Source organism: Ascaphus truei, chromosome 21, assembly GCF_040206685.1.
Source record: "Ascaphus truei isolate aAscTru1 chromosome 21, aAscTru1.hap1, whole genome shotgun sequence".
In the NCBI taxonomy this organism is placed as follows: Eukaryota; Metazoa; Chordata; class Amphibia; order Anura; family Ascaphidae; genus Ascaphus; species Ascaphus truei.
In genome coordinates, this window is record NC_134503.1 from 1,390,908 (window position 1) to 1,417,909 (window position 27,002).

At 38.6% G+C, this 27,002-nt stretch overlaps 1 protein-coding gene and 2 long non-coding RNA genes across 4 annotated transcripts in view; 2 read left to right on the forward strand and 1 right to left on the reverse strand.

The window, feature by feature from the left end:
* The first annotated feature begins 1,046 nt into the window (after positions 1–1,046).
* LOC142471908 (uncharacterized) lies at positions 1,047–3,297 on the forward strand. Its single transcript, XR_012789551.1, has 4 exons — positions 1,047–1,192; positions 1,283–1,383; positions 1,743–1,810; positions 3,157–3,297. It is a non-coding gene; the product is annotated as an uncharacterized LOC142471908 (long non-coding RNA).
* Positions 2,709–27,002, reverse strand: part of LOC142471910 (uncharacterized) — an 81,840-nt gene continuing 57,546 nt past the window's right edge. The window contains exon 4 of one of the 2 annotated variants that reach the window (XR_012789554.1): positions 2,709–4,578. This is a non-coding gene — a long non-coding RNA (uncharacterized LOC142471910). Of the gene's footprint in view, positions 4,579–24,439; positions 25,152–27,002 lie in introns of those variants that run through there. The other variant, XR_012789553.1, reaches the window with a different exon arrangement.
* LOC142471905 (myosin-1-like) lies at positions 4,813–21,998 on the forward strand. The gene is made up of 40 exons (XM_075578351.1): positions 4,813–4,926; positions 6,525–6,737; positions 6,824–6,967; positions 7,468–7,624; positions 7,940–7,967; positions 8,059–8,173; positions 8,678–8,770; positions 9,039–9,102; positions 9,186–9,284; positions 9,506–9,609; positions 9,702–9,840; positions 9,947–10,065; positions 10,150–10,299; positions 10,396–10,566; positions 10,653–10,959; positions 11,056–11,123; positions 11,215–11,302; positions 11,397–11,514; positions 12,160–12,283; positions 12,632–12,768; positions 12,850–13,105; positions 13,196–13,438; positions 13,529–13,705; positions 13,802–13,947; positions 14,057–14,147; positions 14,234–14,623; positions 14,712–14,838; positions 15,254–15,372; positions 15,621–15,817; positions 15,906–16,089; positions 16,309–16,474; positions 16,817–16,941; positions 18,219–18,527; positions 19,239–19,442; positions 19,547–19,672; positions 19,762–19,932; positions 20,028–20,132; positions 20,334–20,429; positions 21,192–21,326; positions 21,844–21,998. The coding sequence occupies exons 2-40, from the start codon at positions 6,537–6,539 to the stop codon at positions 21,862–21,864; spliced, it is 5,814 nt and encodes a 1,937-aa protein (XP_075434466.1). The 5' UTR covers positions 4,813–4,926; positions 6,525–6,536; the 3' UTR covers positions 21,865–21,998.

The following is a 27,002-nucleotide window of genomic DNA, read 5'->3' on the forward strand; positions in this document are numbered from 1 at the left end:
TAGATTCACCTTCTGGACCTGGGATTACACAACTTCAAGTCAGGTCTTACAAAGTATATGGGAACTCTCTTGACTCACGCACATACAACCCCCACCCCCCACGCACCCCCCCCTATGTCGCCTTGTGTTGGGTCATTCCGTCTGCTGGGGATGATCACACATCGCCCAGCAGACGGAGGCGCGCTCAATTTAGCGTCATCAGCAAAGATGGAGACTGCTCTGCTGACCTCAAGGTCATTAATAAATAAGTTAAAAAGCAGGGGTCCCACTACTGATCCCTGAAGTAGTCCACTCACATTTTAGTCCAACCTGAAAAGTTCCATTTATTACAACCCTCTGTTGTATAATCTTCAACCAATTTTCAATCCAGGTGCAAATAATTTTTACTGAGTCTAATTTGCTTTATTATGTAATTGTAAAGGCATCCACCAAGGTGAAAAAAAAAGCAGTGCACTGCAAAAACGGGCTAAGCACAGGGTATCATAAGAGATTTATTGAACTCGTGGTATGTGGAAAATAATACAGGACAGGTATGCAGAGAATAGGATGTTGTGCTCAGCAAGTTTTTGCAGTTTTTTGCAATTATTCGTCTCTAATGAAGCACCGAGCTGTGCGAAACGCGTAGCGGTCAGAGCACAGCTGATCCTATTTGGTGCCTTACGCAGCGCTCTGAGGTACGTCAGCACTCCACGACGGGAATCCCCACTGCGGACGCAACCAGGCAGTGTCGGATCAATTGAATCGACTTCAGAAAATCTGTCCCAGCGCACGGGACATGAAGTTGCACAGTGCGGCACTTTCCTAGCGTCCATCCGGCCAGATGAACAGTGAACTTTGATCTGCTTAGTTTTCACTTATCTGTTTAAATACACATTTATATTTACCTCCGGCGAGCTGTGTGTTTTCTCTTCTTTTCCTTGGAGACTCTCTTTGGTGGAAACTGGAGGAGCTGGGAGGTCTCCCATATAGGGGCTTAAGTTACTTTGACTCTGCAATTAATCATCTGGAAGCAGAAGCGCAGACTCAGCCTTTTTCTTTTTTTATCATACCCTGTGCTTAGCCCATTTTTTGCAGTGCACTGCTTTTTTCACCTAAGTGGATTCTTTTACGATTACTACGACCATTCCTATGATTACTACGACTGGAGCATTCCAGCAGGAAGCATGCTCCCGCAGTCGTCCACCACCTGGCCGTGAGTACACACCTCAGTGGCTACATGCCTAGTACCGCAATGTTCAGAGCTGAATACTAAGTGTTTGTATGCACTACTTATTTGCTCCAGGGTTTGTGGTTCACTTGGTGGCGAGGGGATCCGTTCCACCTGGCTGGGTTGGATGCTGCTTCTCAATACACCTCTTAGAACCCTGTACCCCTGCATCGGAGGTACGTATTAATTTATTACAGTAGTTTCCGGCTATTGGTGGTGATTTAATATTATTCTCCACAAGATGTCTCATATCCACGTTTTGCTTATACTTACCTCAAGTGGATTTATTTGCCGCTTGGGCTCTGCAAAACTGATTCTGGACTCTTGTTCTATGTGTTTGCTTTATTTTGTACACTATCCTCTTGCGTGGAACCGCATCAAAAGCCTGTGCAAAATCTAAGTAGATTATATCAACTGCATTACCCTGGTCTAAATTACTATTTACCTCCTCAAAGAAACTAATAAGGTTAGTTTGGTATGACCTATCCTTCAAAAATCCATGCTGACTATTGCTAATAATTTTGTTTCCCATTAGGTATTCCTGATTATTATCCGGTATTAAACCTTCAAGTAACGTCCCCACTATTGATGTCAGGATTACAGGTCTGTAATTCCCCGCTTATTATCTAGCTCCCATTTTAAATATAGTATTTTTACATCTGCTTTATGCCAATCTTGTGGAAATGGATTCCTTAAATATTAAATGGTTTGGGTATTACTGAACTTGGCTCCTTAAGAACTCTTGGATGTATGCCATCGGGCCAGGTGCCTTATTTATGTTAATTTTATCAAACCACCTATGAACTTCTTCCTCAGTGAACCAATTGGTCATTAATATGGAGGTTGTGGCTTCCTCCTGCGGCACTACTAATGAAATTGATTCCTCCCTAGTAAATACTTTGTTTAATACCTCTACTATTTCCTTATCTCCGTTAATCTGTCTGCCCATCTCACACTGAAAGAGTCCCATATTTTATTTTATATATATTTTTTAATTATTATGGTACTTAAAGCATTTTTTAGGGCTGATCTTGCTTTCTATTGCAATCCTTTTTTCATTCTCCAGTTTTGCAAATTAGATTGCCCTTTACTTTTATTACATTCCTTATAATTGGTTTGTTATTATAAGGTTTCTAAACTCTGCATAGAGGACTTTAGGTTCCCTACAAAAACAGTTTATACAATGAAAACGTAATGTATTATACATATAATATAATTATACATATTATACATACGTAATATAATATATATTATACAAGGGCATAGTATGCTGGTCATATCTTTCCTTCCTGTTTCTTTTTTCCCTTCAAACTAATAAACACAGATCACAACAGATGTCTTTGCCATGTACTACACATATTCTCTGTGTATGTAAATAACATTAATGTGCAAGTATAGCGGCACTCCACCAAAATAAAAAATAACTGCAAAAATAATACAGATAGACAAGAGCAGGCAGCCCAGGTCTTAAGAGTGATTTATTGTATATAGAACATATGGCGGATCATTTGCTTATAGCCGTGCGTGAGAGACAGACAGACATACATACATACATACATACATACATACATACATACATACATACATACATACATATATATATATATTACACACACACACACAAAGAAGTATACTATAGGAATCCTTGTGAATAATTTAATCAGAGTTCGATGTGGGGAAATAAACCGATGGCTCTGGATTATTTAGTACTGTTACCAATGTAATTTGTATGGTGGCTGTAATCCAGGAAGAAGCGATTCGCGTGTGTAACAGTTTCTGTAACTTTCTATGCTGCTCTTTTACTGCCCCTGTGACACATTGTAGGGTTTGTGCTGCAGCAAATATCTCCGAGACCTAAAGGGTCCCAAGTGCAGTAAATGGGCACATAGAAATGAAACGAGTCAATGTGTCAGCCACCCGATAACACGCATTCTTCTCCTTACATTCAGACCCAATATTCAGGATGGAAGAACCAATCTCACTTCCCAACAGAGGGGAGTCTGTGGCCACCACAAAGCCGGCGATCAGACGCACACTTCAGGTCAGAAAAGCTCCCTCCTCCAGATACCAGCAGTGTGTTCAATCATGGAAACCAAACACAGCCCAGGTCTCTACCCTTCGGATATAACGCTCAATCCCAAAACGCGGTGTTTCTAGAAGTCTTACCCCGTAATTACTATAATGCAACGGCAGCTTTATTATCCAACAACAAGAGAGAGATGAGATGTAATCTAATTAGATACGCAGCAGCAGCTCCCGGAGAAGGAACGGCTTCTCCCCTGTCCTATATCCAGCCCCTGTCCTATATCCAGCCCCTGCCCCAGCCCGTCCCATATCCATACCTCCTCCAGCACATGTCCCTGTCTATCCTAACAGGCTGTCTCCTGCCTGGGTGATACAAACACATTGATGATGGCAAAGGATAAAATATCCCTGACTCGGAAATTCTCCCGTGAAGTCACTGACACACGGAAAATGAGCAGAACAGGATAGATCTTCCTTTACAAGCGAGATATGACAAATGTCAAGATTGAGAAAAACACCCTCAATTCCCCTAACGTTTCAAAGAGATCTTGCTGTGGACTGCGTGTATTTTGAGATGTAGATACTAACCCGTGTCACTTAATATCACTGCTTCTGGCTGAGGGACTAATTAGTGATTGAATTATGATTTTATGGAGTGAATGGAAACTGAAGAATTGTAATGTAAGATGTAGTGATCTCAGATCGGGAGGATATTATATGTGCATTTATAAATGTATGTATTATACATATATACTATATCTGTATACATATATTAAATAGTACACATATTCCGATATGTTATATTAATACTATATATCTATATATAGATACATAGTATAATATAAGCATATACTAATACATATACATATATACAGAAAGAATGGGGTGTGTACACACACACACACACACACACACACACACACACACACAAGTAATACAGAAATAAAACAATTAGCTGTATATGTGAGCACTTTCCTGATTGATCACTGTAAAGGCTAATCCTGTCCCACAGTGATAGATAACAGCTTTGAGCAGTTGTTTGCGGCATCTCTGGGTATTCAGAGTCCTGCTGAATTATGAGAGTTATTTTTACTTGTGATGAGCAGCCACCTTTGGGTTTGGGTGCACAGTTACGGTAATGTGGAGACTCTTTCCTTTAGTGGAAGGAGCAGTGCTGAGTAGGCATGAAAATGCTCTATATAGACCTACCCAGGGCTGTTGGAGCTTCAGCTCTCAGTCCTTGGTGAGAACATGCTGGGCTGGGCTGGGCTGGGCTGGGCTGAGTTGGCTGGGAGATTGTAGAAGACTTTTCTGCTGCATTCAAAACATTATTGTTTTTAGCAGACCTGTAAATTATACATTATTATTTACTTATCCGGATCTGTGCTGGAAGAGATTGCAAAGTAACACTTTGTAAATCCATCCAACATTACAGAGATTTAGTGCTCAGAGTAGTCTATGCAAAGCAGACATAAGGCATAGAGCAGTGCATGTATTTGTATATGTTAAAGGTATTTACAAACCCGGAGCTCTGCTATGTAGAACTCTAATTTCCAGCAAAAATGAATAGAAAAATGTAGTGTTACAGATATTATTAGTAAGGTCGCTTTTCTGCATTTTACCAATAACTCTCTCCCTTTTTTCTCTTTTAAAGGGGGACATCCATACCTTTTCATCCTCATCTGCCCTGAAAGGTAAGTGGTAACAGGGTATAAATAAATAAAGTGAGCTTGTGTACATGCACTCATAGTACTGGTGCGCTAGGCGTGGGTCCGCTGATGGTACAGTAGGTTAATTGATTCTAACATATATGTGTGTGCATTCCTGAATACCATACCCTATAAATCATAAACCCAGTTAATAATTTCTAAATAGACGTGATTAATACCATAAAATCAATAACAAACAATAAATATAAATTGTATACGGTTAAACACGTAAAACCACTGATAAATCTGTCCCTGTAGATGCAGACTTGCAGCAAACACACAGATATGCTAAAAGTAACACCCCTTCATGAGCTCACAAATGTGTCCGCATGAAACTAGTGTTACAAATAAGGGGATACAATAATAACTAAACAGTATCCTCTTGATTGAATCTTGTATTTGAAGGGTAGGTAACCAATGCAGCCCAAGATGTCAGGATAGCACTCCTTCAATAAACCTCAAAATACAGAAACAATAGAGGGCACAAGAAATGTAAAATATCTTTATATACTTGTATTCAATCACCAATAAAAACTGTGCACTCACACAAAAGATACATAAATATTAGGCAATTTACTTTTATTTATGTATCTTTTGAGTGAGTGCACCGTTTTTATTGGTGATTGAATACAAGTATATAAAGATATTTTACATTTCTTGTGCCCTCTATTGTTTCTGTATAACAGGGTAAAGTATTAAGCACAGCTCCAAATCAAAATGGGAAATTCTGAAGTCTAATTTCTACTTAATGAGACCACATGGCGGGTGTGTGAAGCTGAGAACATTAAGGTCTTATTATACTTTTTCTTTAACAAAACCAGCAATGAGAACATTATTTTCCATGGCATATTTTCTGTGATAAATCTGTTGCATAATGGCCACATCCTACTGCGTCAGATTTACTAAGGGAAACTATTCCCATTAAATCAACAGGACTTTCTTCTGTGATAAATCTGGGGCCATGTTTGTGAAAAAGCTTTGTCCCTGTTTCAGGGATGTGGTTACTATGCCTGGCTATACCTTAATCTTGCCCATTTAAGTGAATGGAACATAAATCGTCTTCAGGCTATGGAAGGCGTCTTATGAAATAGCACCATTTAGTAAACACTGCCCTTAATGTCTCTAGCACACTTATGCATAGTTGTAAAGATATTATAGGTTTCTATTTTCAGTATACTTAGAAAATACATATTAATATTTCTTGTATACAAAGCCTCAAACTATTAAATAAAAAGCTGCTTATTTTCCAAATGTAAAAAGGACCATAGGAAAGTTACCTCTGTAGTATTAGTTTAAAGAAAGTCCTAAAATGTTCAATAAATAATGACTTCCATGATCCTTAGGGAGTGTTCTATCCTATGAAACCATGTACATTTTTCAATTAAGGCGAAAGATTTATCAATTCCATAAATGAAAGCTAGGATTCATACACTAGTAATTAAACAGCTCTGAGGCTTTTGAAGATATTGTGATAAGTCTGAAATGTTATTAATTCGTAAGAAAATAAACAACTTGCTAAGGAATTAAATGCATCTGTTGGTTTTATGATCAAATCCTAATTGAACCAAAATAATTTTTTACAGACACCTGCAACCATGGGTGACTCAGAAATGGCGATATTTGGAGCAGCCGCACAATTCTTGCGCAAAACTGACAAAGAAAGATTGGAGGCGCAGAGCAGGCCTTTTGATGCCAAGAACACCTGTTACGTAGAGGACGCTAAGGAGCTCTACGTGAAAGGGACAGTCACCGCTCGGGACAGTGGCAAAGCCACTGTGAAGACCGATGCAGGAGTGGTAATTACACAGAATAATGTTTAGCATAATAGAGGCCAATTACAATGATTTCCAGTTCAACTGAGCCCTGTCTCTTTTCATTCCAGTCCGTAACTGTAAAAGAGAGTCAAGTTTACCCCCAAAATCCTCCTAAGTATGATAAAATTGAAGATATGGCCATGATGACCCATCTGAATGAAGCCTCCGTGCTGTATAACCTCAAAGAGCGTTACGCAGCCTGGATGATCTATGTAAGTCTGGTTTCTTTCAACTCACATACAGTAAAAGCTGAAAATGTTTCATACCTATAACAAATACACACATTCAGGCTGTTGTATGCGAATGAATTGTAATATATTACTATAATAATCTGAATAATTGATAGTTGAATCACTCACTGTTTCAGATTGTTTTTCCTACTAATGCACATTACTTTGTATTTGTGCAATTATTAGAATAATAACAATTCCTCGGCTACTTACCTTTCCTGCACCTCCAATAGGGAAAAAACACGCAGCTTCATTGTGATACCTTTTAGGCAACTAACATGAGAATTGTTCATATACTCATGGAGCTCTGAAAACCTCACAGGTCTCTTCTTCACATGTACTGCAGTCCGTATTAATACACCTGAAGAAGAGACCTGTGAGCATTTGAGAGATGCCCTATCCCAATTCTTTAGCCTGGTCTTTGAATAACACAGAAAGCTTTGACAATGTGATTTTTTTTATCCCTCTGTGTTACATTTCAGACATACTCTGGCCTTTTCTGTGTCACTGTGAATCCCTACAAGTGGCTGCCAGTATACGACCCAATAGTTGTTGCTGGTTACAGAGGAAAGAAGCGAGTGGAAGCCCCACCACACATCTTCTCCATCTCTGATAACGCCTATCAGGCCATGACAACAGGTAACATGTTTTTTAGTTTCCCGATGTAACCACATAAACATATACAGCTCAGCCCCCTTATAACGCTGTGCTTGGGGTCAAAAGAATCACACCGCGCTGTAAGCGGATCGCGTTAGAAATAATGTACCATTGTGTGCTTTGTACAATAAAGTATTTAAGATACCAATAACCGTGTTGTAAAGTATTCATAAATACGAAAATTGGGAGCCACGCTTGCACCGCGCTATAAGCGGATTCGCGTTGTAACGGACCGCGCTATAACGGAGTTGAGCTTTATTAAGAATCTATTATTTATTACACATCTTCTTTTTGCAGATCGTGAAAATCAGTCTGTCCTGATTACGTAAGTAAAACCTTTGGTGGCTATGCACACTATCAAACATTTTCATGTAATTTCTTAAAATCTAACAGACTTCATGGTTTCTTATCTCTAGGGGAGAATCTGGTGCAGGAAAGACTGTGAACACCAAGCGTGTCATCCAATATTTTGCAACAATTGCAGCTATCGGTGATGCTGGAAAGAAAAAGGATGCAGGCGCCACTGTAAAGGTAACATGTGATCCAGATCCGGACAGAACACTTAGATGGCATGTTATCAGTGATTTATATTAGGGTAACCATACTGCTAACTTACGCTCCTGATTATGGAGCATAGACACTGACATAACACATTAATTGGCTGTCAATAAAACCTGTAATATGGTTGCACTAAGTTTCTTTCCCTTATGAGTGGTAATCAAAATCAAGTCACCCTCACACATTCTGCACTTAAGGACTCTGTATTTTTACATTTCTAAGTATAGAATTGTTACTATATTTGTTGACACTCTTTTCAGTTACTCCTCTATAGAATATACTGCCAATTAATTCCAATTCTCCCATCATGTCGCTAGAATTAAAGACACTGTCCCCACCTGTCCCTGTTTGGCAAGTTAGCGGTAGCCCCCCACTCTTCAAGGGATCTCTATTAACCACAATAAAATGATTCTTACATTTCACAGATTATGAAGAAATTTGTACAAAACTAATTATCTCATTTTATTTTGACTGCAGGGAAATCTGGAAGATCAAATCATCCAGGCTAACCCTCTGCTGGAAGCCTTTGGTAACGCCAAGACAGTGAGAAATGACAACTCATCTCGTTTCGTAAGTTAATAATAATAATAGCATGTTCTTGTATAGCGCTGCTAGTTTTACATAGCGCTTTACAGAGGCATTTTGCAGACAGTCCCTGCCCCGTGGAGCTTACAATCTATGTTTTTAGTGCCCCTGCTTCAAACTCAGTGCCAATCAGTGTCTATACTCACTGAGCCACTCCTTCTTCCCTAAGTTATAGAATATTTCTTTTTCATTTTCCTATTGTATAATTCCACATATATTACAATGTTTTCTACCATGTTTATGCCATCTTTAGGGTAAATTCATTAGAATCCACTTTGGAACTACTGGAAAACTGTCTTCAGCTGATATTGAAACATGTAAGATATGAATTGTTAATTAACTTTACTTTTCATCCATAATATGTTACATTTTACTGATGAATAACTGTCTTTATTTGCAGATCTGCTGGAAAAATCCAGAGTAACATTCCAGCTTTCGGCTGAGAGAAGCTACCATATCTTCTACCAGATCATGACAAACAAGAGACCAGAAATTGTTGGTAATTGCACAGATTTTTTGCTTTCTCCAACATGGGTGAAAGAAAATAGATACAACATATAGGTTAATATGTGTTGGTCCCATCATTAGCCATCCTAATCAAGGCACATAACAAGAATGGGAACTTCCAGAGTTTCTCTCATTCATTATATACTTTCCCATGATCACATCCTATTATTATCACAGCTCTCTAGATATGGATGTTTATCTTTTGTTATTTAGAGATGCTTCTTATCACCACCAACCCATACGACTACCCCTTAATCAGCATGGGTGAGATTGTTGTGAAGAGTATCGATGATACAGAGGAGTTTATGGCTACTGATGTAAGTACTGAAAGAGGTTTGAGACCAATGACAACAGCCTACAGTACTATTCTAATTATTTCATGCAAACTCACACCTTGTCTTACCCACAGAGCGCCATTGATATCTTGGGTTTCAATCCAGATGAAAAGAATGGTATTTACAAGATGACTGGAGCAGTCATGCACCATGGTAACTTGAAATTCAAGCAAAAGCAGAGAGAGGAACAGGCTGAGCCTGATGGCACTGATGGTTTGTGTTCTTTTTCACAATATAAGTAGAAAACGACTAACTTCCCAACTATAAAACCCCAAGGACTATTTCATGAAATAAATATATTGTATCTTCAAATCTGTAGTTGCTGATAAAATCGGTTACTTGATGGGCATGAACTCTGCTGACTTTGTGAAGGCTTTGTGCTACCCAAGGGTAAAGGTCGGTAATGAATATGTCACCAAAGGACAGACTGTCCAACAGGTAATTAATTAATTTACAATCTCATAATTTACCTTATATTAAATGAGTGTCGACAGATTAAAAACAAATTGTTATTCTCCTCAGGTCTACAACTCAGTTGGTGCTCTTGGCAAGTCTGTTTTTGAGAAGTTGTTCTTGTGGATGGTCATTCGTATCAACCAACAGCTGGATACCAAGCAACCAAGACAATTCTACATTGGTGTACTAGATATTGCTGGGTTTGAAATCTTTGATGTAAGTTAATATTTATTTAAATGTAGCAGTGCATATTATTGTTACTTCAAGCCAACAATATTTGTATCACTTAAAATTCATTTTTGCCACTTACAGTTCAACAGCTTGGAGCAGCTCTGCATCAACTTCACCAATGAAAAACTGCAACAGTTCTTCAACCACACCATGTTCGTTCTGGAACAGGAAGAGTATAAGAAGGAAGGGATTGAATGGGAATTCATTGACTTCGGTATGGATCTGGCTGCCTGCATTGAGCTTATTGAGAAGGTGGGCCTCTAAAAAATCAAATCAGTTTTTAGAAACACGGCTAAATGTTTTATTGGAATTTACCAGCTTTGAATTTATATTTTCAGCCAATGGGAATTTTCTCAATCCTTGAAGAGGAGTGCATGTTCCCCAAGGCTACTGACACCTCCTTCACGAACAAGCTTTACGACCAGCATCTGGGCAAGTGCAAGAACTTTGAGAAGCCCAAGCCTGGCAAAGGGAAGGCTGATGCTCATTTCGCTCTGGTGCATTATGCTGGTACTGTGGAATACAACATCTCTGGCTGGCTCGACAAGAATAAGGACCCACTGAATGACTCTGTTATTCAGCTCTACCAGAAGTCTTCAGTTAAACTGCTGGCCTTCCTCTACGCCAGCCATGGAGCCGCTGATGGTAGGAATAATGACTATTTTAATTTGTATAATTTATAGTTATCAAAGTGAACTTTTAGATACCAACTGTTGTGTTTTATTGCTTTTTTTTTAACAGCTGAGGCCGGAAAGAGTGGAAAGAAGAAGAAGGGAGGCTCTTTCCAGACCGTGTCTGCTCTGTTCAGGGTAAGTATAATTATATGTGTGTGCATAGAAACATTAATATAACAATTCATTGTAAATATAATACTTTAACCAACCCCCTTATTTTTTACAGGAAAATTTGAACAAGCTTATGTCTAACTTGAGAAGCACTCACCCACACTTTGTGCGTTGCCTGATTCCAAATGAGACCAAGACTCCGGGTAAACTATCCGACTACAATTTAAAAACAACAACAAAAAAACTATTATCCACTCATTATCACTCATTTAAACATAACAATTTCTCTACTTCCAGGTACCATGGAGAACCCACTGATCATTCACCAGCTGAGATGCAACGGTGTGTTGGAAGGTATCAGGATCTGCAGAAAGGGATTCCCAAGCAGAGTCATATATGCTGACTTCAAGCAACGGTATGTATCCTAAATTCACTTTACCAGATTTCAAAAATAAAAAGTATGAGGAACTCCACCACAGTGCATCTAGACTCCGTACATGCACATGAAAATAACAATGACTGTTTTAATGAATGGCTATGTCATTTGTATGTAAACATAAAATATCCAAATGACCGTGATTTCAGAACAATGCCTTCTGAGTGAGTATGCACACTGAATAGATAAATAGGACCGTATTGGTAATGCTTGCTATGAGTCCTGGAGCATTGAACAGGACAGGGACAAAGCACCGGAGCAGGTGCAAATCACGTTACAGTGTTTCTCTTCCCCTGTTCATGTGCCATTAAAGTTTTTTCGCAAGTCCAGATCTGTTTTTTCATGCTGTGCACCGCTAATCCCATCTCTCAGATCTCAAAATAAATTCTTTCTTTGTTGCATCAATCCCAATGCACAGAGCAGTTAACCCCCTACTAATTATAGAATAGAAATGGTCAATTATAGATATTAGTAGAGGTAACTTGAAATATCATCTAGTGGTTTGCCATGTATTACCCGTTATAATTTACAGATCTGTTGATCATTTTATGTGACCGTTTCCTTAATAACTTAATAATCTATTCAAGTCGTTCATTTTGTCATTCTTTTTTTGTTTTGGTAAAGTTACAAAGTGCTGAATGCCAGCGCAATTCCAGATGGGCAGTTTATTGACAGCAAGAAAGCGTCTGAAAAACTTCTGGGCTCTATCGATGTTGATCACACTCAGTACAAATTTGGGCACACCAAGGTACAAAAATACTTCATCAGAACATTAAACATGGTCAGGACAGTTTACACCAGCACATGAACACCTAGGTGTTCTTTCGTAACTTGTGTTATGTATTATTATCCTAAAAGCTATTTTAACAGTACATTCTATAAAGTAAGAGCTTTTAAATCACTCATTATAAAATACTGTGGTGCCCCATCAGGGATTTCTTTCCTCTCAGTACCCCTGTGTGCTTTTCGCTGTACCAAATACCTCCCATGTAGCACACAATATCTCATAAAGGTTTGAGCGAGGATTATCTCCTTTATCTTTGAAAATTATCCTTTTAGGATATTTATCGATGTTTTTATTATTTTTTCCATTCAGGTGTTCTTCAAAGCTGGTCTTCTGGGTGCCCTGGAAGAAATGAGAGATGAAAAGTTGGCACAACTCATCACTTGTACCCAGGCCCTTTGCAGAGGTTTCTTGATGAGAGTTGAGTTCAAGAAGATGATGGAAAGAAGGTAATAATTAAATTACACTCTGGAAAAAATTGTCATAAATGTTTTTATTGCAAACTTACCTCTATGCATTATTCCAAACAGGGAGGCAGTGTTTGCCATCCAGTACAATGTCAGGTCGTTCATGAATGTCAAACACTGGCCATGGATGAAGCTGTACTTCAAGATTAAACCTCTCCTGCAGAGTGCTGAGACTGAGAAGGAGATGGCAAACATGAAAGATGAGTTTGAGAAGACTAAGGAAGCACTGGTTAAGTCCGAAGCAAGAAAAAAGGAACTGGAAGAGAAAATGGTTGCCCTACTGCAAGAAAAGAACGATTTACAGCAGCAGTGTAGCTCGGTAACAAGATTTAAATACAGATATATGTAACAAAAATGTAAATACATGTATATTAATGTAGTTTATTATATAAATCTCATATTTAAATAGGACAATGAAACCCTGGCTGATGCAGAGGAAAGATGTGAAAGCCTTATCAAAAACAAAATCCAACTGGAATCTAAAATCAAAGAGGTTACAGAAAGACTTGAAGATGAGGAGGAAAGCAATGCTGAGCTAACAGCCAAGAAGAGGAAGCTGGAGGATGAATGCTCTGAGCTGAAGAAGGACATTGATGACCTGGAACTTACCTTGGCCAAAGTAGAAAAGGAAAAGCATGCCACAGAAAACAAGGTGTGTGGAATGGTGAAGGTGCTACAATATTTTACGCTAAGCATTAAATAAGAGAGGTATTCAGAAACTATTGTCTCCCTCCACATTCAGGTTAAAAACCTTACTGAAGAAATGGCATCACTTGATGAGAATATTGCAAAGGTTTCCAAGGAGAAGAAGGCCCTCCAAGAGGCCCACCAGCAAACACTTGATGACCTTCAGGCTGAAGAGGACAAAGTCAGTTCCCTGACAAAATCCAAAACTAAACTGGAACAGCAAGTAGACGATGTAAGTACAAATATATTAAAAAAAAATCTTTACAGAATATATGAAATACTTTTCCAACAGAACCATGAAACTGAACATACTTTTCTGTTCAAATAGCTGGAAGGTTCCCTGGAACAAGAGAAGAAACTTCGTCTTGACCTTGAGAGATCCAAGAGAAAACTTGAAGGTGATCTGAAACTGTCACAGGAAACAGTCATGGATCTTGAAAATGATAAACAGCAAACTGAGGAAAAACTCAAGAAGTTAGTATTTTTCATTTACTACTATTTTTTTTTTTTTTTTAGAAACGTCGGTCTTTATAATTTAATAATTTAATTAATAAAATCACCAATACCATTTTTTCAAACACAGGAAAGATTTTGAAATTAGCCAAGTTCAAGGGAAGATTGAGGATGAACAATCCCTGGGAGCACAGCTGCAGAAAAAGATCAAGGAACTCCAGGTATAATTGTGAAAGACAATTAATGTAGTAATTCTGCCAACCACATTTTACTTTCTACATAATCATTTATCATGAAATTCTCTTAGGCTCGTATTGAAGAACTTGAGGAGGAAATTGAAGCTGAGCGCGCAGCTCGGGCCAAGGTTGAGAAACAGAGGTCTGATCTCTCCAGAGAACTTGAGGAGATCAGTGAAAGGCTAGAAGAGGCTGGAGGTGCAACATCTGCCCAGATTGAGATGAACAAGAAACGTGAAGCCGAGTTCCAGAAAATGAGACGTGACCTGGAAGAGTCCACGCTTCAGCATGAAGCCACCGCTGCTGCTCTGCGCAAGAAGCATGCTGACAGCGTTGCTGAGTTTGGGGAACAGGTTGATAACCTGCAGCGCGTTAAACAGAAACTGGAGAAAGAGAAGAGCGAGTTCAAGATGGAAATTGATGACCTTGCCAGCAACTTGGAGAATGTCTCCAAATCAAAGGTAAGATACCTGTTAAAGTTTTGTCACTCTTTTATTGAACTAGAAATATGCTGTATGGAAATCCTAACGGTGCTAATTGTCCTTGAAGGCCAATCTTGAAAAAGTGAGTCGTGTGCTTGAGGACCAACTCAGTGAAGTAAAGGCAAAGGATGATGAGCATCAACGTCTTCTCAATGACCTCACTACCCAGAGGGCCCGCTTCCAAACTGAGAACGGTATATAATTTAACAAAAGCAATAAACAAGCTTTTCAAAATGATCAAAGTAAAAAAACAACACTATTAGTCTGTAATGACAAAATAATTTGTTTTAAATTGGTCAAAGGTTCAGGAGGTAATTTATTCTTTATCTTGCTTATCAAGGAACCACTAAATATATTGTAAAGTTGATTTGATATTCATGCTATGAAGTCATAAAGATTTTATTATATATTTTAACTCAACACAATTAACCAACCCAACGACAAAATATCCACATAGCTACAGGTAGCTGTATTTCATGATACAAAATCAAACTTGGTTTATGGTTTAAGTATATCTCACATCTATCATAGAACAATATATGTATCAGAACACGTCATAAACGTACAGTATGTAGTAGGTGTGTTTTTAATAAATGTCTTTACTTGCAGGTGAACTCTCCCGTCAGCTTGAAGAAAAGGAGTCTCTGGTTTCTCAGCTAACAAGAGGAAAGCAGGGCTTCACCCAACAAGTTGAGGAGCTCAAGAGGCAACTTGAGGAAGAAACAAAGGTAACAACTAAGCAGACCTATAACTATTTCATTCAAATGTTTTAGGAATGATCAATTATTTTTGAAATATCAAAGTGTAACACATTATAAAATCCAATTCCACTTCTGCGAGTAATCTGGTAAAACGAATATTACAGTATCTTTATTTAGAAAATATCACCTAGACGCCTCTGGAGAAATTGTATACATTTTTAGTATTACACCGTATATACCCAATATATGAAACCATATTAACTTCGTATTTGCAGGCTAAGAACGCCCTTGCTCATGGCCTGCAATCATCCCGCCACGACTGTGACTTGCTCCGTGAGCAGTATGAGGAGGAACAAGAAGCAAAGGCTGAGCTTCAGCGCTCTTTGTCCAAGGCAAATGGAGAAGTTGCCCAATGGAGAACCAAATATGAGACTGACGCCATTCAGCGCACGGAGGAGCTGGAAGATGCCAAGTATGCTCATAGCAGATACATTTAATGTAAAACATGATACGTAACTCTTAATGATTTCCTAAGAATCTTTCCTACAATGCATTTTCAGGAAGAAGCTTGCTCAGCGACTACAGGACGCGGAGGAGCAGGTGGAGGCTGTGAACTCCAAATGTGCTTCCTTGGAAAAGACCAAGCAGAGGCTGCAGGCTGAAGTGGAGGACCTTATGGTCGATGTTGAGAGAGCAAACAGTGCAGCAGCTGCTCTTGATAAGAAGCAGAGGAACTTTGATAAGGTATATATTAAAATAAACCCTTATGGTGATCTTAATACTTTATATGTATAATCCTGTTTTGTCAAGTTAATGTATTTCTATTATCATTTGAGTTCTTTAACACATTAAATTCCTTATTTTAACAACAATTTTCTCAGATAAGGGTACAATAATTCTGATGCTTGGAAAGTTAAATGTAGGGGAGATCTGTCTTATTTTGAAAACACTCCTTGTTTACAGGTTCTTGTAGAATGGAAGCAGAAGTATGAAGAGGGCCAGGCTGAACTGGAGGCAGCTCTGAAAGAAACCCGCACACTCAGCACAGAGATCTTCAAGATGAAGAATGCCTACGAGGAGACTTTGGAACAAGTTGAAACCCTGAAGCGAGAAAACAAGAACTTGCAACGTAAATTTATTTCTTAGAAACTACAGCTGCTTGGAGAATACATTGGCAGTCATTGTTAGACTCCACTTTTGATATAAATGTGCTTAAATCCTGTGATGGGATCAAATAAGTTTCTCAGTTCTGGGAACTCTAAGGCTCAGATCGACAGGTTTACTTATAGTAATGAGGCAAAGAGATTTCCTAATGTGACTCTTCCAACACAAAAGTGTATATTACTAAACTTCTGTTTTTATCCCGAAACATAAATATAAAAAAACAGAAAACCTACATTTTAAAACCGTAGTACTTGCAATACAGGGCGAAATGCATTATCAGAATAATTATTGACCATTTATTTTACAGAGGAGATCTCAGATCTGACTGAACAGATTGGTGAGGCTGCAAAATCAGTTAATGAACTGGAAAAAGCGAAGAAGCAGATTGAACAGGAAAAAAGCGATCTGCAGTCTGCCTTGGAGGAAGCTGAAGTATGTAGTTGTAATAATTATTAACAATTTAGGGGTAGATTCACTAAAGGATGATACAACTGTGTTCAAATTAGTCATTTTCAAAAAAGATTCTTGGGTTATTTTTTATTGATTTTTAATTACAACTGTATTGACAAATAATTATTCATAAATAAGTTGCAATATGCTGCTCATTTGCATACATCAAAAATGAATTAACCCAAAATAAAGCTACTGATACAAATAAGTGTTAACTAATTCAAACCAATGTTCATCAGCGATAGCAATCTAATTGCACCAAAAACATAGATCCACGGGGCAGGGACCTGTGCCTGCAAAGTGTCTCTGTAAAGCGCTACGTAAAACTAGCAGCGCTATACAAGAACATGCTAAAAAATATGTAGCAGGAGGTGGCACGCTTTTCTATACATAAGGTTGTTGATGCCCATAGCTACCAATGCATTGTAAAGGAATACATTCAGGCACCAAAGAAACATAACATGCTACAAATAAAATAGAAAAATCATAGCATCCATATGTGCGAATAATGATTTAGTAGCCTAAGTGTTTAGCTAGCCATGGGATGAGAATGACTAACTGGTCACTTGGGCTTCTAACGGTTTCATATATTAATAAGTTCTACATTTTTAACGTTATGTATTACCTATTGTAGTCTTATCTTGCCTAAGTATATTGTGGCCATTATATACTTAGGCAATATAGGCCTAACGCCAGCCTGGGGTAGGTGATACAAATTGGTGATATTTTTTGGTGGTAGCCGGATATCTCAAGGTGTCGGAGTTTAGTGAATAGCATGTGAATAAGTAATCTGCATTACTGCTTATTTGTATTAAAAATAACTTTCGGATTGCAGCAGTAATAAGCCCCTTAGTAATGCTTCAACGCTGGCGATATGGCTTTTGTTAGAAATTAAAAATTAAATAACAATAACTACACTTTTTTCTTTTATCAGCGTTTAGATAGTCCAGGCCGTAATAGTCGACTGTGCTTACATTGTACATTATATAAATGGCAGGCAAAAATAATATTTGCCCCAAATTTTCATTGACCGAGGTGCAGGGGGACAAGTGCATTGCCGAATGTTATAAGTAGCTGGCACTGGGTCTTGAATTAGGTTTGAATCAAACTGAAAGAAAACAGTGCGTTTACCACTGGATTACTCATGTTCTACCTGGTTGGGCTACATGAACGTTTTCCACATTATCGGTGTCCCAATATTGTTTAAATAGTTATTACACGTTTCCTAAATACCAATTATTATTATTATTTTATAAAAGGGATCTCTGGAACATGAAGAAGCCAAGATCCTCCGCATCCAGCTGGAACTGAACCAGGTGAAATCTGAGGTAGACCGGAAAATTGCAGAGAAGGATGAAGAGATTGATCAGCTGAAGAGGAACAGTCAGAGAGCTATTGATAGCATGCAGAGCACATTAGACTCTGAAATCAGAAGCAGAAACGATGCTCTAAGACTGAAGAAGAAGATGGAAGGAGACTTGAATGAACTGGAGATCCAGCTAAGCCATGCCAACCGCCAGGCTGCCGAGTCACAGAAACAGCTCAGAAATGTGCAGGGACAGTTCAAGGTACTTCCTAACATAAACTGACCGGTGATATTTATAACTGTTTTAAGTGTAAAATTAATTACAGAATGCAAATTAGATATCAATGGGTTGCTGACCACTCCAACACAGAACGGTAAATGTTTTCACTTATTGATAAAGTCGATTATTTGTTTATATCAACCACACATTAAAGAAGTTATGGTGGGTAAAAAAGTGCCAAAAACCGTCCACCGTACAGCAAATAAAAATATCACTTGTGAGCACCTTCACATGTCTCAGAGAGGTCTGCAACCCTGCCCTTCCCCATTACCTCCTAGCTTACAATACTTCCACTGCAGCTAAGATTTCTGGGAAATTACATGCAATTGAGCAGTGTCACCTTTTGCTTCTTATCCATTTTTAGCATGGACTCCTATACGCTTATGCCTGCCGCATTACACAACGTGTCAGCACAGCCTGGGCTAAAGCAGTGCATAGCCAGTAATCCTGTCTATGTCAGAATGTGTTAAGATGACGGATTTCATGTTATACATATTGATCACATTCTTAAATGTATTCATTTGATTGTTAATCCATAACATGGAAATTAAATGAGGTGTCTATATGTGAAAGACAGTGCAGGTTTTGGAGTCTCTTTGTATAGTACATAGCAGTGACTTGTACAAGCAAATATTTTAGTATAATAGTTGATCTGGTTACTTCATTGGCTCATATATCATATTTGTCTATTAGGATGCCCAGATCCACCTGGATGAAGCACTCAGAGGAGAGGAAGATCTAAAAGAACAGCTGGCTGTGGTGGAACGTAGAAATAACCTGCAGCAGGCTGAAATTGAGGAGATCAGGGCTGCTCTGGAACAGACAGAGAGATCTCGCAAGATGGCTGAACAGGAACTTCTCGATGCAAGCGAGCGCGTTCAGCTCCTGCACTCACAGGTAAAACTTATATGCCACAGAAAGTGATTAAAGTAATATCAAGAAAATGTGTGTGTATAGCTGATAAAACGTTACATAATATATTTCATTCTACTACATTTTAGAACACAAGCCTGATCAACAGCAAGAAGAAGCTCGAGAACGACTCTTCTCAACTCCAGAATGAGGTCGAGGAAGCTGTTCAAGAAGCAAGAAATGCTGAAGAGAAAGCCAAGAAGGCCATCACCGATGTATGTATTATCATATCTTTGTGCCACATTTCTATAGAGATCAGTTTTATTGGATGGTCCTATTTATAATATTCTCACTACTGCCAAAGGCCGCTCTCATGGCAGAGGAACTGAAGAAGGAGCAGGACACCAGCTCCCACTTGGAGAGAATGAAGAAGAACCTGGAACAGACTGTGAAGGACCTGCAGCATCGTCTGGATGAGGCCGAGCAGCTGGCAATGAAGGGTGGCAAGAAGCAGCTCCAGAAGCTGGAGGCCAGAGTAAGTACAACATTAATAGTTGGGAATTTGGGAAAAATGTAATTTAATGTGCATATAGCAACTTTGTCATGTTCCTACATTAATGTTATTTGCAGGTAAGAGAATTGGAAAACGAGCTGGATAGCGAACAGAAACGTAGTGTTGAAGCAGTGAAGGGTGTTCGCAAATATGAGAGAAGGCTGAAGGAACTGACTTACCAGGTGAAGTACTTTGTCCTTATGTTTTAATTAATTTCTAAAATAAACATATAGTACTGACACAATACTGTAACAGTAGCATAGATGTTACCGAGGAACTCATAATCAATTATATGAATTAGAAACCTGAAATCCTTCGAGCCTTTAACAATTACAGCCTCTATATCCCTAGTAGGATTTGTAAGATTTCTTTTCCTCCTGTAGACCGAGGAAGATAGGAAGAATGTGCTGAGACTGCAGGATCTGGTGGACAAACTGCAGCTGAAAGTTAAGGCCTACAAGAGACAGGCTGAGGAAACTGTAAGTGAAAAAAGATGTATTTTTATGTGAAACTTGCTAGAAATATGGGGAAAAATACAGAAATGCGCAAATATTAGACACTAAACAAAAACTAACAACAACAGTATAAACTATAATAATTAAACTCTCCCTGCAGCTTCTTTTAATCTCTCACCCGGAGAGAGATAAAGAGTTTTCTTTCCTGCGCGCTTTAGGTTACTAGAAATATGCATCTTAAGCACAAATTCCAGCTGATCAAAATATTTTTCGTTCCTACTTTCTAAGATGACAAATGTAACATTAGCAAATATATGGTCATTTTTTTGCTGGATGTAGTTGTGAATTGCTTTACTGTTAGGGTTGCCAGGTGGATTCACCAAAAATACTGGACACAATGGTTAAAAAATACGGCGTGCTCGCCATGTCGGTGGGGAGGTATGTTATTTGTAAACGATCAGACCATTATGTATTTTTTTCTAAATTTCACTCCACGTATGCACCAATTTGCACCATCCCATATTCTATTTCGTAAAAAAAATCTGGGAAGGGGTTTGGGGATTGGACCCATACGTGTCTAGTATTACCTCTATTTTGTCACCAGACACACTGCAAAATTACCGACCTGTCCGGTTCAAAACCGGACACCTGGCAACCCTAATTACTGTTAGTGAAATACACAAACAATGTGAAAGCGCTAGTGCAATAGTTGAGTTGCTTTTGCAATGCAGGATTTTTCAGATTTATAATTGCTTTACTATTTCTCTTGCATTTTCCTTTCTTTAGGAGGAACAATCCAACTCACATCTAAGCCGTTTCAGGAAGGCTCAGCACGAGCTTGAAGAAGCTGAGGAGAGGGCCGACATTGCCGAGTCTCAAGTGAATAAGCTCAGGGCAAAGACCCGCGATGTTAGCAGCAAGGTAAATTATTCCAGTGGCTTCACTTTCTATTGCTTCCTATGATATGACTAATGGTTTCCTCTGTTTATAGCTTAAAGTACAGAAAGAGGGTGTGTGCTACAGCCTTATCTTGTATAGAATTGAGTTAGATACACAGAGGAGAGGTGCAAGGGAAGAAGTATATGGTTGTTATCAAAGAAAACCAAAAGAGAGGCTTAAATATGCTCTGACTGCCTAGATTTACAAAGTTAATTAAACTTAAGTACACGAGAACAGCGGTATCCACCAAGGGCCAATAGGAAGTCACATGATCATTGGTTATGGCTTCCTATAGGACAGCCATTTAACTCAACTTTAAAACCAAGAAGTAATATTAGTTAACTTTACTGGCTATTATCACGGGAACCGCGGAGTGGGGGAATCACCATAGCTGAAAAGTTCGCTGTGCAACTCCCGGGTCCCATGCTGTAACAGAAAAAGGTGTGTTAGATCTGACGGGCTGTTGCTTTAAATATCATGCTTCTTCTTTGTTTTACAGAAAGTAGAGATTGCAGAATGAAGGACCTCTAATGACGGAAGAATGGGAAATTTGCAGAATGTGAATTTCTCGCTTCTTTAATATCCCTCCCTATCTTGTTCTCACCTTTTTATTTCCTGTTCGTTAAATAAATAATTTAAAGCTTATTAAAAAAATGTGTTCGCATTTTTAAAAGCCTTTCTAACAAATATATATTACAACTCCAACATGTAATTATTTTTACACACTGGTTACGATAATATAAAACTTGGTCATGGCTAGCTGAACAGAGAAAACAATTCTCACAATTTTTACAATTGCAATTCATTACTGAAGTAAGAAATATGGTATTCTCCCTGCCTCCAATATTTACTTTTTTTCTTTTACAAACTATGTTTACAGGTTGTTTGGTTATATCTTTTTTTTACCCCTGGTCACACAGTTTGTTGTGTAATACACCAGCTCAATTTCATAGAACTTTTATAGAAATTTAGAAATAACGTCACCATTGGTAAAAGTCTCACTTGTGGATATTATTTCACACCATCCAAAGAGGGCAAACATTAAAAAATGAGGTGATCCTGTAGTAATAACTGATATGGTGATACATTGAGAAATCCTCGTTTATATTCAATACAAGTATAAACCAGATTGAGCATAGCGGATTTACTTTTTTTTCATCATTGTTGCTCTTGTAATGAGTGGGGTTACAACACAAAAACTCACAGATGTCAAACCCCAAGTACCAACATCAGTGATATTGATTTTAATTAAATAGTTCTGAATGCCTTAGTGTTATGAGACACTAATGGTCAAAATCAGTGAGATTAATTACAGATTAATGAGGCTAACAAAAAAATCATGAGTTGATATGCCAGTAGCCCACGAGAGACCTTATTTAATCCTTTGAGTGCTGGAGGGGCCGCTGAGCCAGAGTGCCATAGCCCCACCGACACTCAATTTCATGAGACCGCTCCATCATTAATAATGAAACAGGAGCGGCGTCACCTCTCTTCTGACTGCCATCAGTGCAGATTGCGACCTGAGCGTCATAGAAAAGCAGGATACGGCTCCTAAAAACTGGGCATTGTTTTATGGACGTAGCTTCTAAGTCATGGGGCACACAGGGTGCCAGAACCCATGATGCAGTAGTTGTGTCTCAGGGCACTCAAAGGGTTAACAAAGTGATGTACTTGTTCGAGGTCTCATATGAGTGAGATGTGTGCACTCTGCTAAAGAGCGGCACAATGCGCAGGATTGAGAATGCCACTCAATGCACATCGTGCCACATGTATGCGCACTTAGAGCATAACTATGTGGGAAGTGTGAGCAGGTAGTCTCCTTGGAGTCTTAGATGGTTGATCTGAAGAGGCAATTTGTAACATTGTGAATGTCTCTTAATCTTGAAAGGCATTTAGAAAATAAGATAATTGATGAAAAAGAACATAACTTTCTTACAATCAGTCATCCGCGGATGCCAATTTTCTACACGATACCAAAAATACATAAGAATATTAATAGACCTCCCGGACGTACCATCATTTCGGGGATTGGGTCCCTCACATCCCGTCTATCGCATTAAGGTCTCATTTCAGGAACCCAACACATATTTTACAGATTATTCAAGACATTCAATGGCAACCAGACTATATATTTGTCATTAGTGACATAACGTCTCTTTACACTATCATTACGCATACATTAGGCTGTGAAGCAATAGCACGTACACTTAACAATATTGTCAACATGCCAGCAGCTCGGATGCAATTTTTAATGGACCATCATTTCTTTTCTTTTGCCCAACAGTTCTAATTATAGATATGTGGTACCGCCATGGGCACCAGATTCCCACCTATACCAATATTTTCATGGGCATATGGAAGGATGACAACATCTGGTCCAATTGCACACTGGGTGCGAATCTGGTGCTTTAGTGGCGCTACATAGATAATGTAATATTCATCTGGAAGGGTCAACTAGAGGAACCAGAACTGTTCAAAGTTCATTTGAACAACAATGACATAAATATACATTTTATGTTCTAACAAAGCAAAGAACGTATTGAATTTCTATATCTCGAGCCCATTGTGAATAACACCATACAAACAAAAACTTTTTACAAGGAAGTACAGGCAAACAACTACCTCCTAGCCAATAGCCACCACAATCCAAATTGGGTTAAAAACATCCCACGTGGACAGTTTATTAGGTTAAAATGCAACTGTTCTAACAAAGAAATGTTCAACGAACAAGCAAATGCACTAAAAAACTAAATTCCTAGATAGAGATTACAATCAGAAAATGTTGGAAGATGCCAGACAGAAAGTAAGTGAGGTGACCAGATCCTCCCTTTGGAATATAAATCTGTTAAGAAGGATGAGAACAACAGGGTAGCATTCATCACACAATACAACAAAAAGGCACCACAAATTATACGGATTTTCAACAAACTCTGGGGGTTACTTAGAAAGGACATCTACCTGAAAGAAGTTCTACCAGTCAAACCACAGATCTATCTTGCAGGAAAACTAAAATTTCACATAGCTAGGAGATAAAAATAAGATCAAAGGATATTACACCTGTGAAATGCATAGCTTGCAAATTTAGTGTGTATATGAAAACATTCAAATCAAATATCCCATCTAAGGAATATAAAATACAATCTCTTATTAATTGCCACAGTAAATATGTAATATACTTGTTAGAATGCCCTTGTGGCTTACAATACATCGGTAGAACCAGTAGGGCTATATAGAAACAGCTAGGAGAGCACATGTATAATATCAAGAAGGGATTGAGCACTCACAATGTGACCAATCACTTTAAGATAAAACATAACCAGGACCCTGAAGGGTTAAAATGTTAAGCAATAGAGTGCCCGACAGCTTGTTGGAGAGGAGATAGAATTAACCACATTTCGAGGAGATAGTCCTATTGGATCTTTAAACTTAAGACATTGACTCCAAATGGTCACAATGTGGAGTTCAATTTGCCTGCATTTTTGAAAGATTAGATTTACTAGTCCACTCTCTCTCCCTTTGGTACATCAGTTTGTTTGCATTTTTGAACTAGGATTCATTGAGACATCAGTGTTATGAACCATTTATTCAGTATCACGTTAGTTATTATACACATAATTTCACTATTTAGCCACATTATGAGGATACAGTAGATACTTTAGTTACACCATGAGAGTGGAGACATTATGCCTTAGTTGCATTTTCTGCTGGTGGTGATTGATACCAGACATTCGTCTGGATATACTTGACAGGTGGGTTGATGAGGTACTCCCTACCTCCGACTGAATTCTTTGACTGAAATAGTTCACACTAAATAGTTGACATTAATATTGCCATTAGTGACATTAAATAGTTCACATTAGTATTATCATTAGTGATTTCTATCAGCGATATTTAAATCTATCTCTGTACCCTATTATTATTATTACATTTATTGTTATCCTCACTTATATAGGACTTATATCCATCACCTAATATGTTTGTGTAAATGACACAAATGACATATCCTATTAGTGATGTGCTTTGATGTTGATTTGTATCGATGTTTATATTTGTATAGATGTTTATAGTTACATTTGTATCCATATGTGTTTATGAGCCCCATTCATTAAAAGTCCTGCATAGGTGCCCCATGGACTATGACTATCACTCAATTGAGAAAAGTCCCAGGACACTATGTTACATTTTATTGGATTCGATTTGAGGAATAAAAAGACCCAGGATCTAAGGACTGTCATCACCCCTGAGGAAGAGACGCATGTTTACGTCTTGAAACGCGTAGAGTCATCACTGTGCACCAGAGGGATCCCGTAGCTGACGACCAGCTGTGAGTGACGTCATCGGAGAAGGCCGGGCAGTGACGAGTTGGAGGAGTTGAAACTGGGCAGCCCACCTGAGACGCTGACAGCTGTATCGAGCTTACAACCGGGGAGAAAAAAACATCCCAAGAGTGCTACCTACAAGCGCAAGTCCTACGGACTTGTCGTAAGTAGGATTTCAATTTTTCCCAACGGCGGAGAAACCTACATATAGTCATGGTGCCATCCATGTAGATTGTTTTATTTTTGCATTTTTAGATTTCTGTGGCAATCTTTTTATTGTCTTATACTTATTAAATCTATGGTTTTGAACGCCTCCGCCATTGTTCACCACTGATCATTATCAAGGGTAATACACCATTGCAGGATGTCCTGTTTTTCCTATCACCCCTATGCATGAGGATCATACCGGGTGTGCATTGTTGCAGTCTTTCGAGGATACCTATAGAGGATTCAACTGCAGGAATCACCTTCGGAACGGGTTTGGCTAATTATTAGGTCATTTCCAATTTTTTACCCAGGCGCCATAGAAGTCTAATTTCCCCAATTGATGTATAAGATACTTTGAAATCCTCCTGCTCTATCCCGTCATTCACCGAATCGCCCATTGGATAAGAGAGGTGGTGGATCAACCTAAATTTAGCAGATTTCTTGTTATGAACCAAACCTAGCGGGGACACTCACAAAATATCCAGCGGCAGATTTGAAAACAGTCCAGCAATCCTACGCAAAGTTGCCTCCTTACATAACTTCTCAACTAATGCGAGTCCTGGCATACCAATTTTAGATTACGGAAAAGAACGATTGATAACTTTCTAAGAAAGGAATCCAAATCCTTCCCTAATAATTTCTGCCTCCCGCTTCCTACAGTACATGTCTCACTTCCTTACTACCTTGTCTATTAAATCCCACTCTCCATTTTTTTTAAACATTGCAACACTGAGTGCGCTCCCCCAAATTAAGAACATTTGTGCTTAAATTAGCATAACATAATTGTAAATTACCATTTACAATAGCTCTTGTTGAAGAACCAGCAAATTCCTGCATTCTTTCTAGCCGACATTCCCATGCCCAGAGGTGCCGAGCACAACTCGATAGGGCGAAGGCCTTTCCAGTGTCATCAACGAGACCCACAAGTCAATATCTTTTACGTCACAGTTCATATTTTTTCCAATCAACATTTTTGGTCTAAACTGCTCAACATACTTCCACCATGCAAACCTCTCATATACTTAATAAGAACTGCATATCATATCCATGTAGCAAAATAACAGTGAACACACCTAGGAAGTTTTTTCACCAATAACACTCATAGCAAAGCTTTGCAACCAATTACCAAAAG

Bases quoted from the DNA above. Each gene is read 5' to 3' on its own strand.
- LOC142471905 (XM_075578351.1), top strand. From the start codon at position 6,537: ATGGGTGACTCAGAAATGGCGATATTTGGAGCAGCCGCACAATTCTTG. The intron at 9,103-9,185 runs GTAAGATATGAA...CTTTATTTGCAG, and splicing joins TTCAGCTGATATTGAAACAT to ATCTGCTGGAAAAATCCAGA. The intron at 14,148-14,233 runs GTATAATTGTGA...AAATTCTCTTAG, and splicing joins AAAAGATCAAGGAACTCCAG to GCTCGTATTGAAGAACTTGA.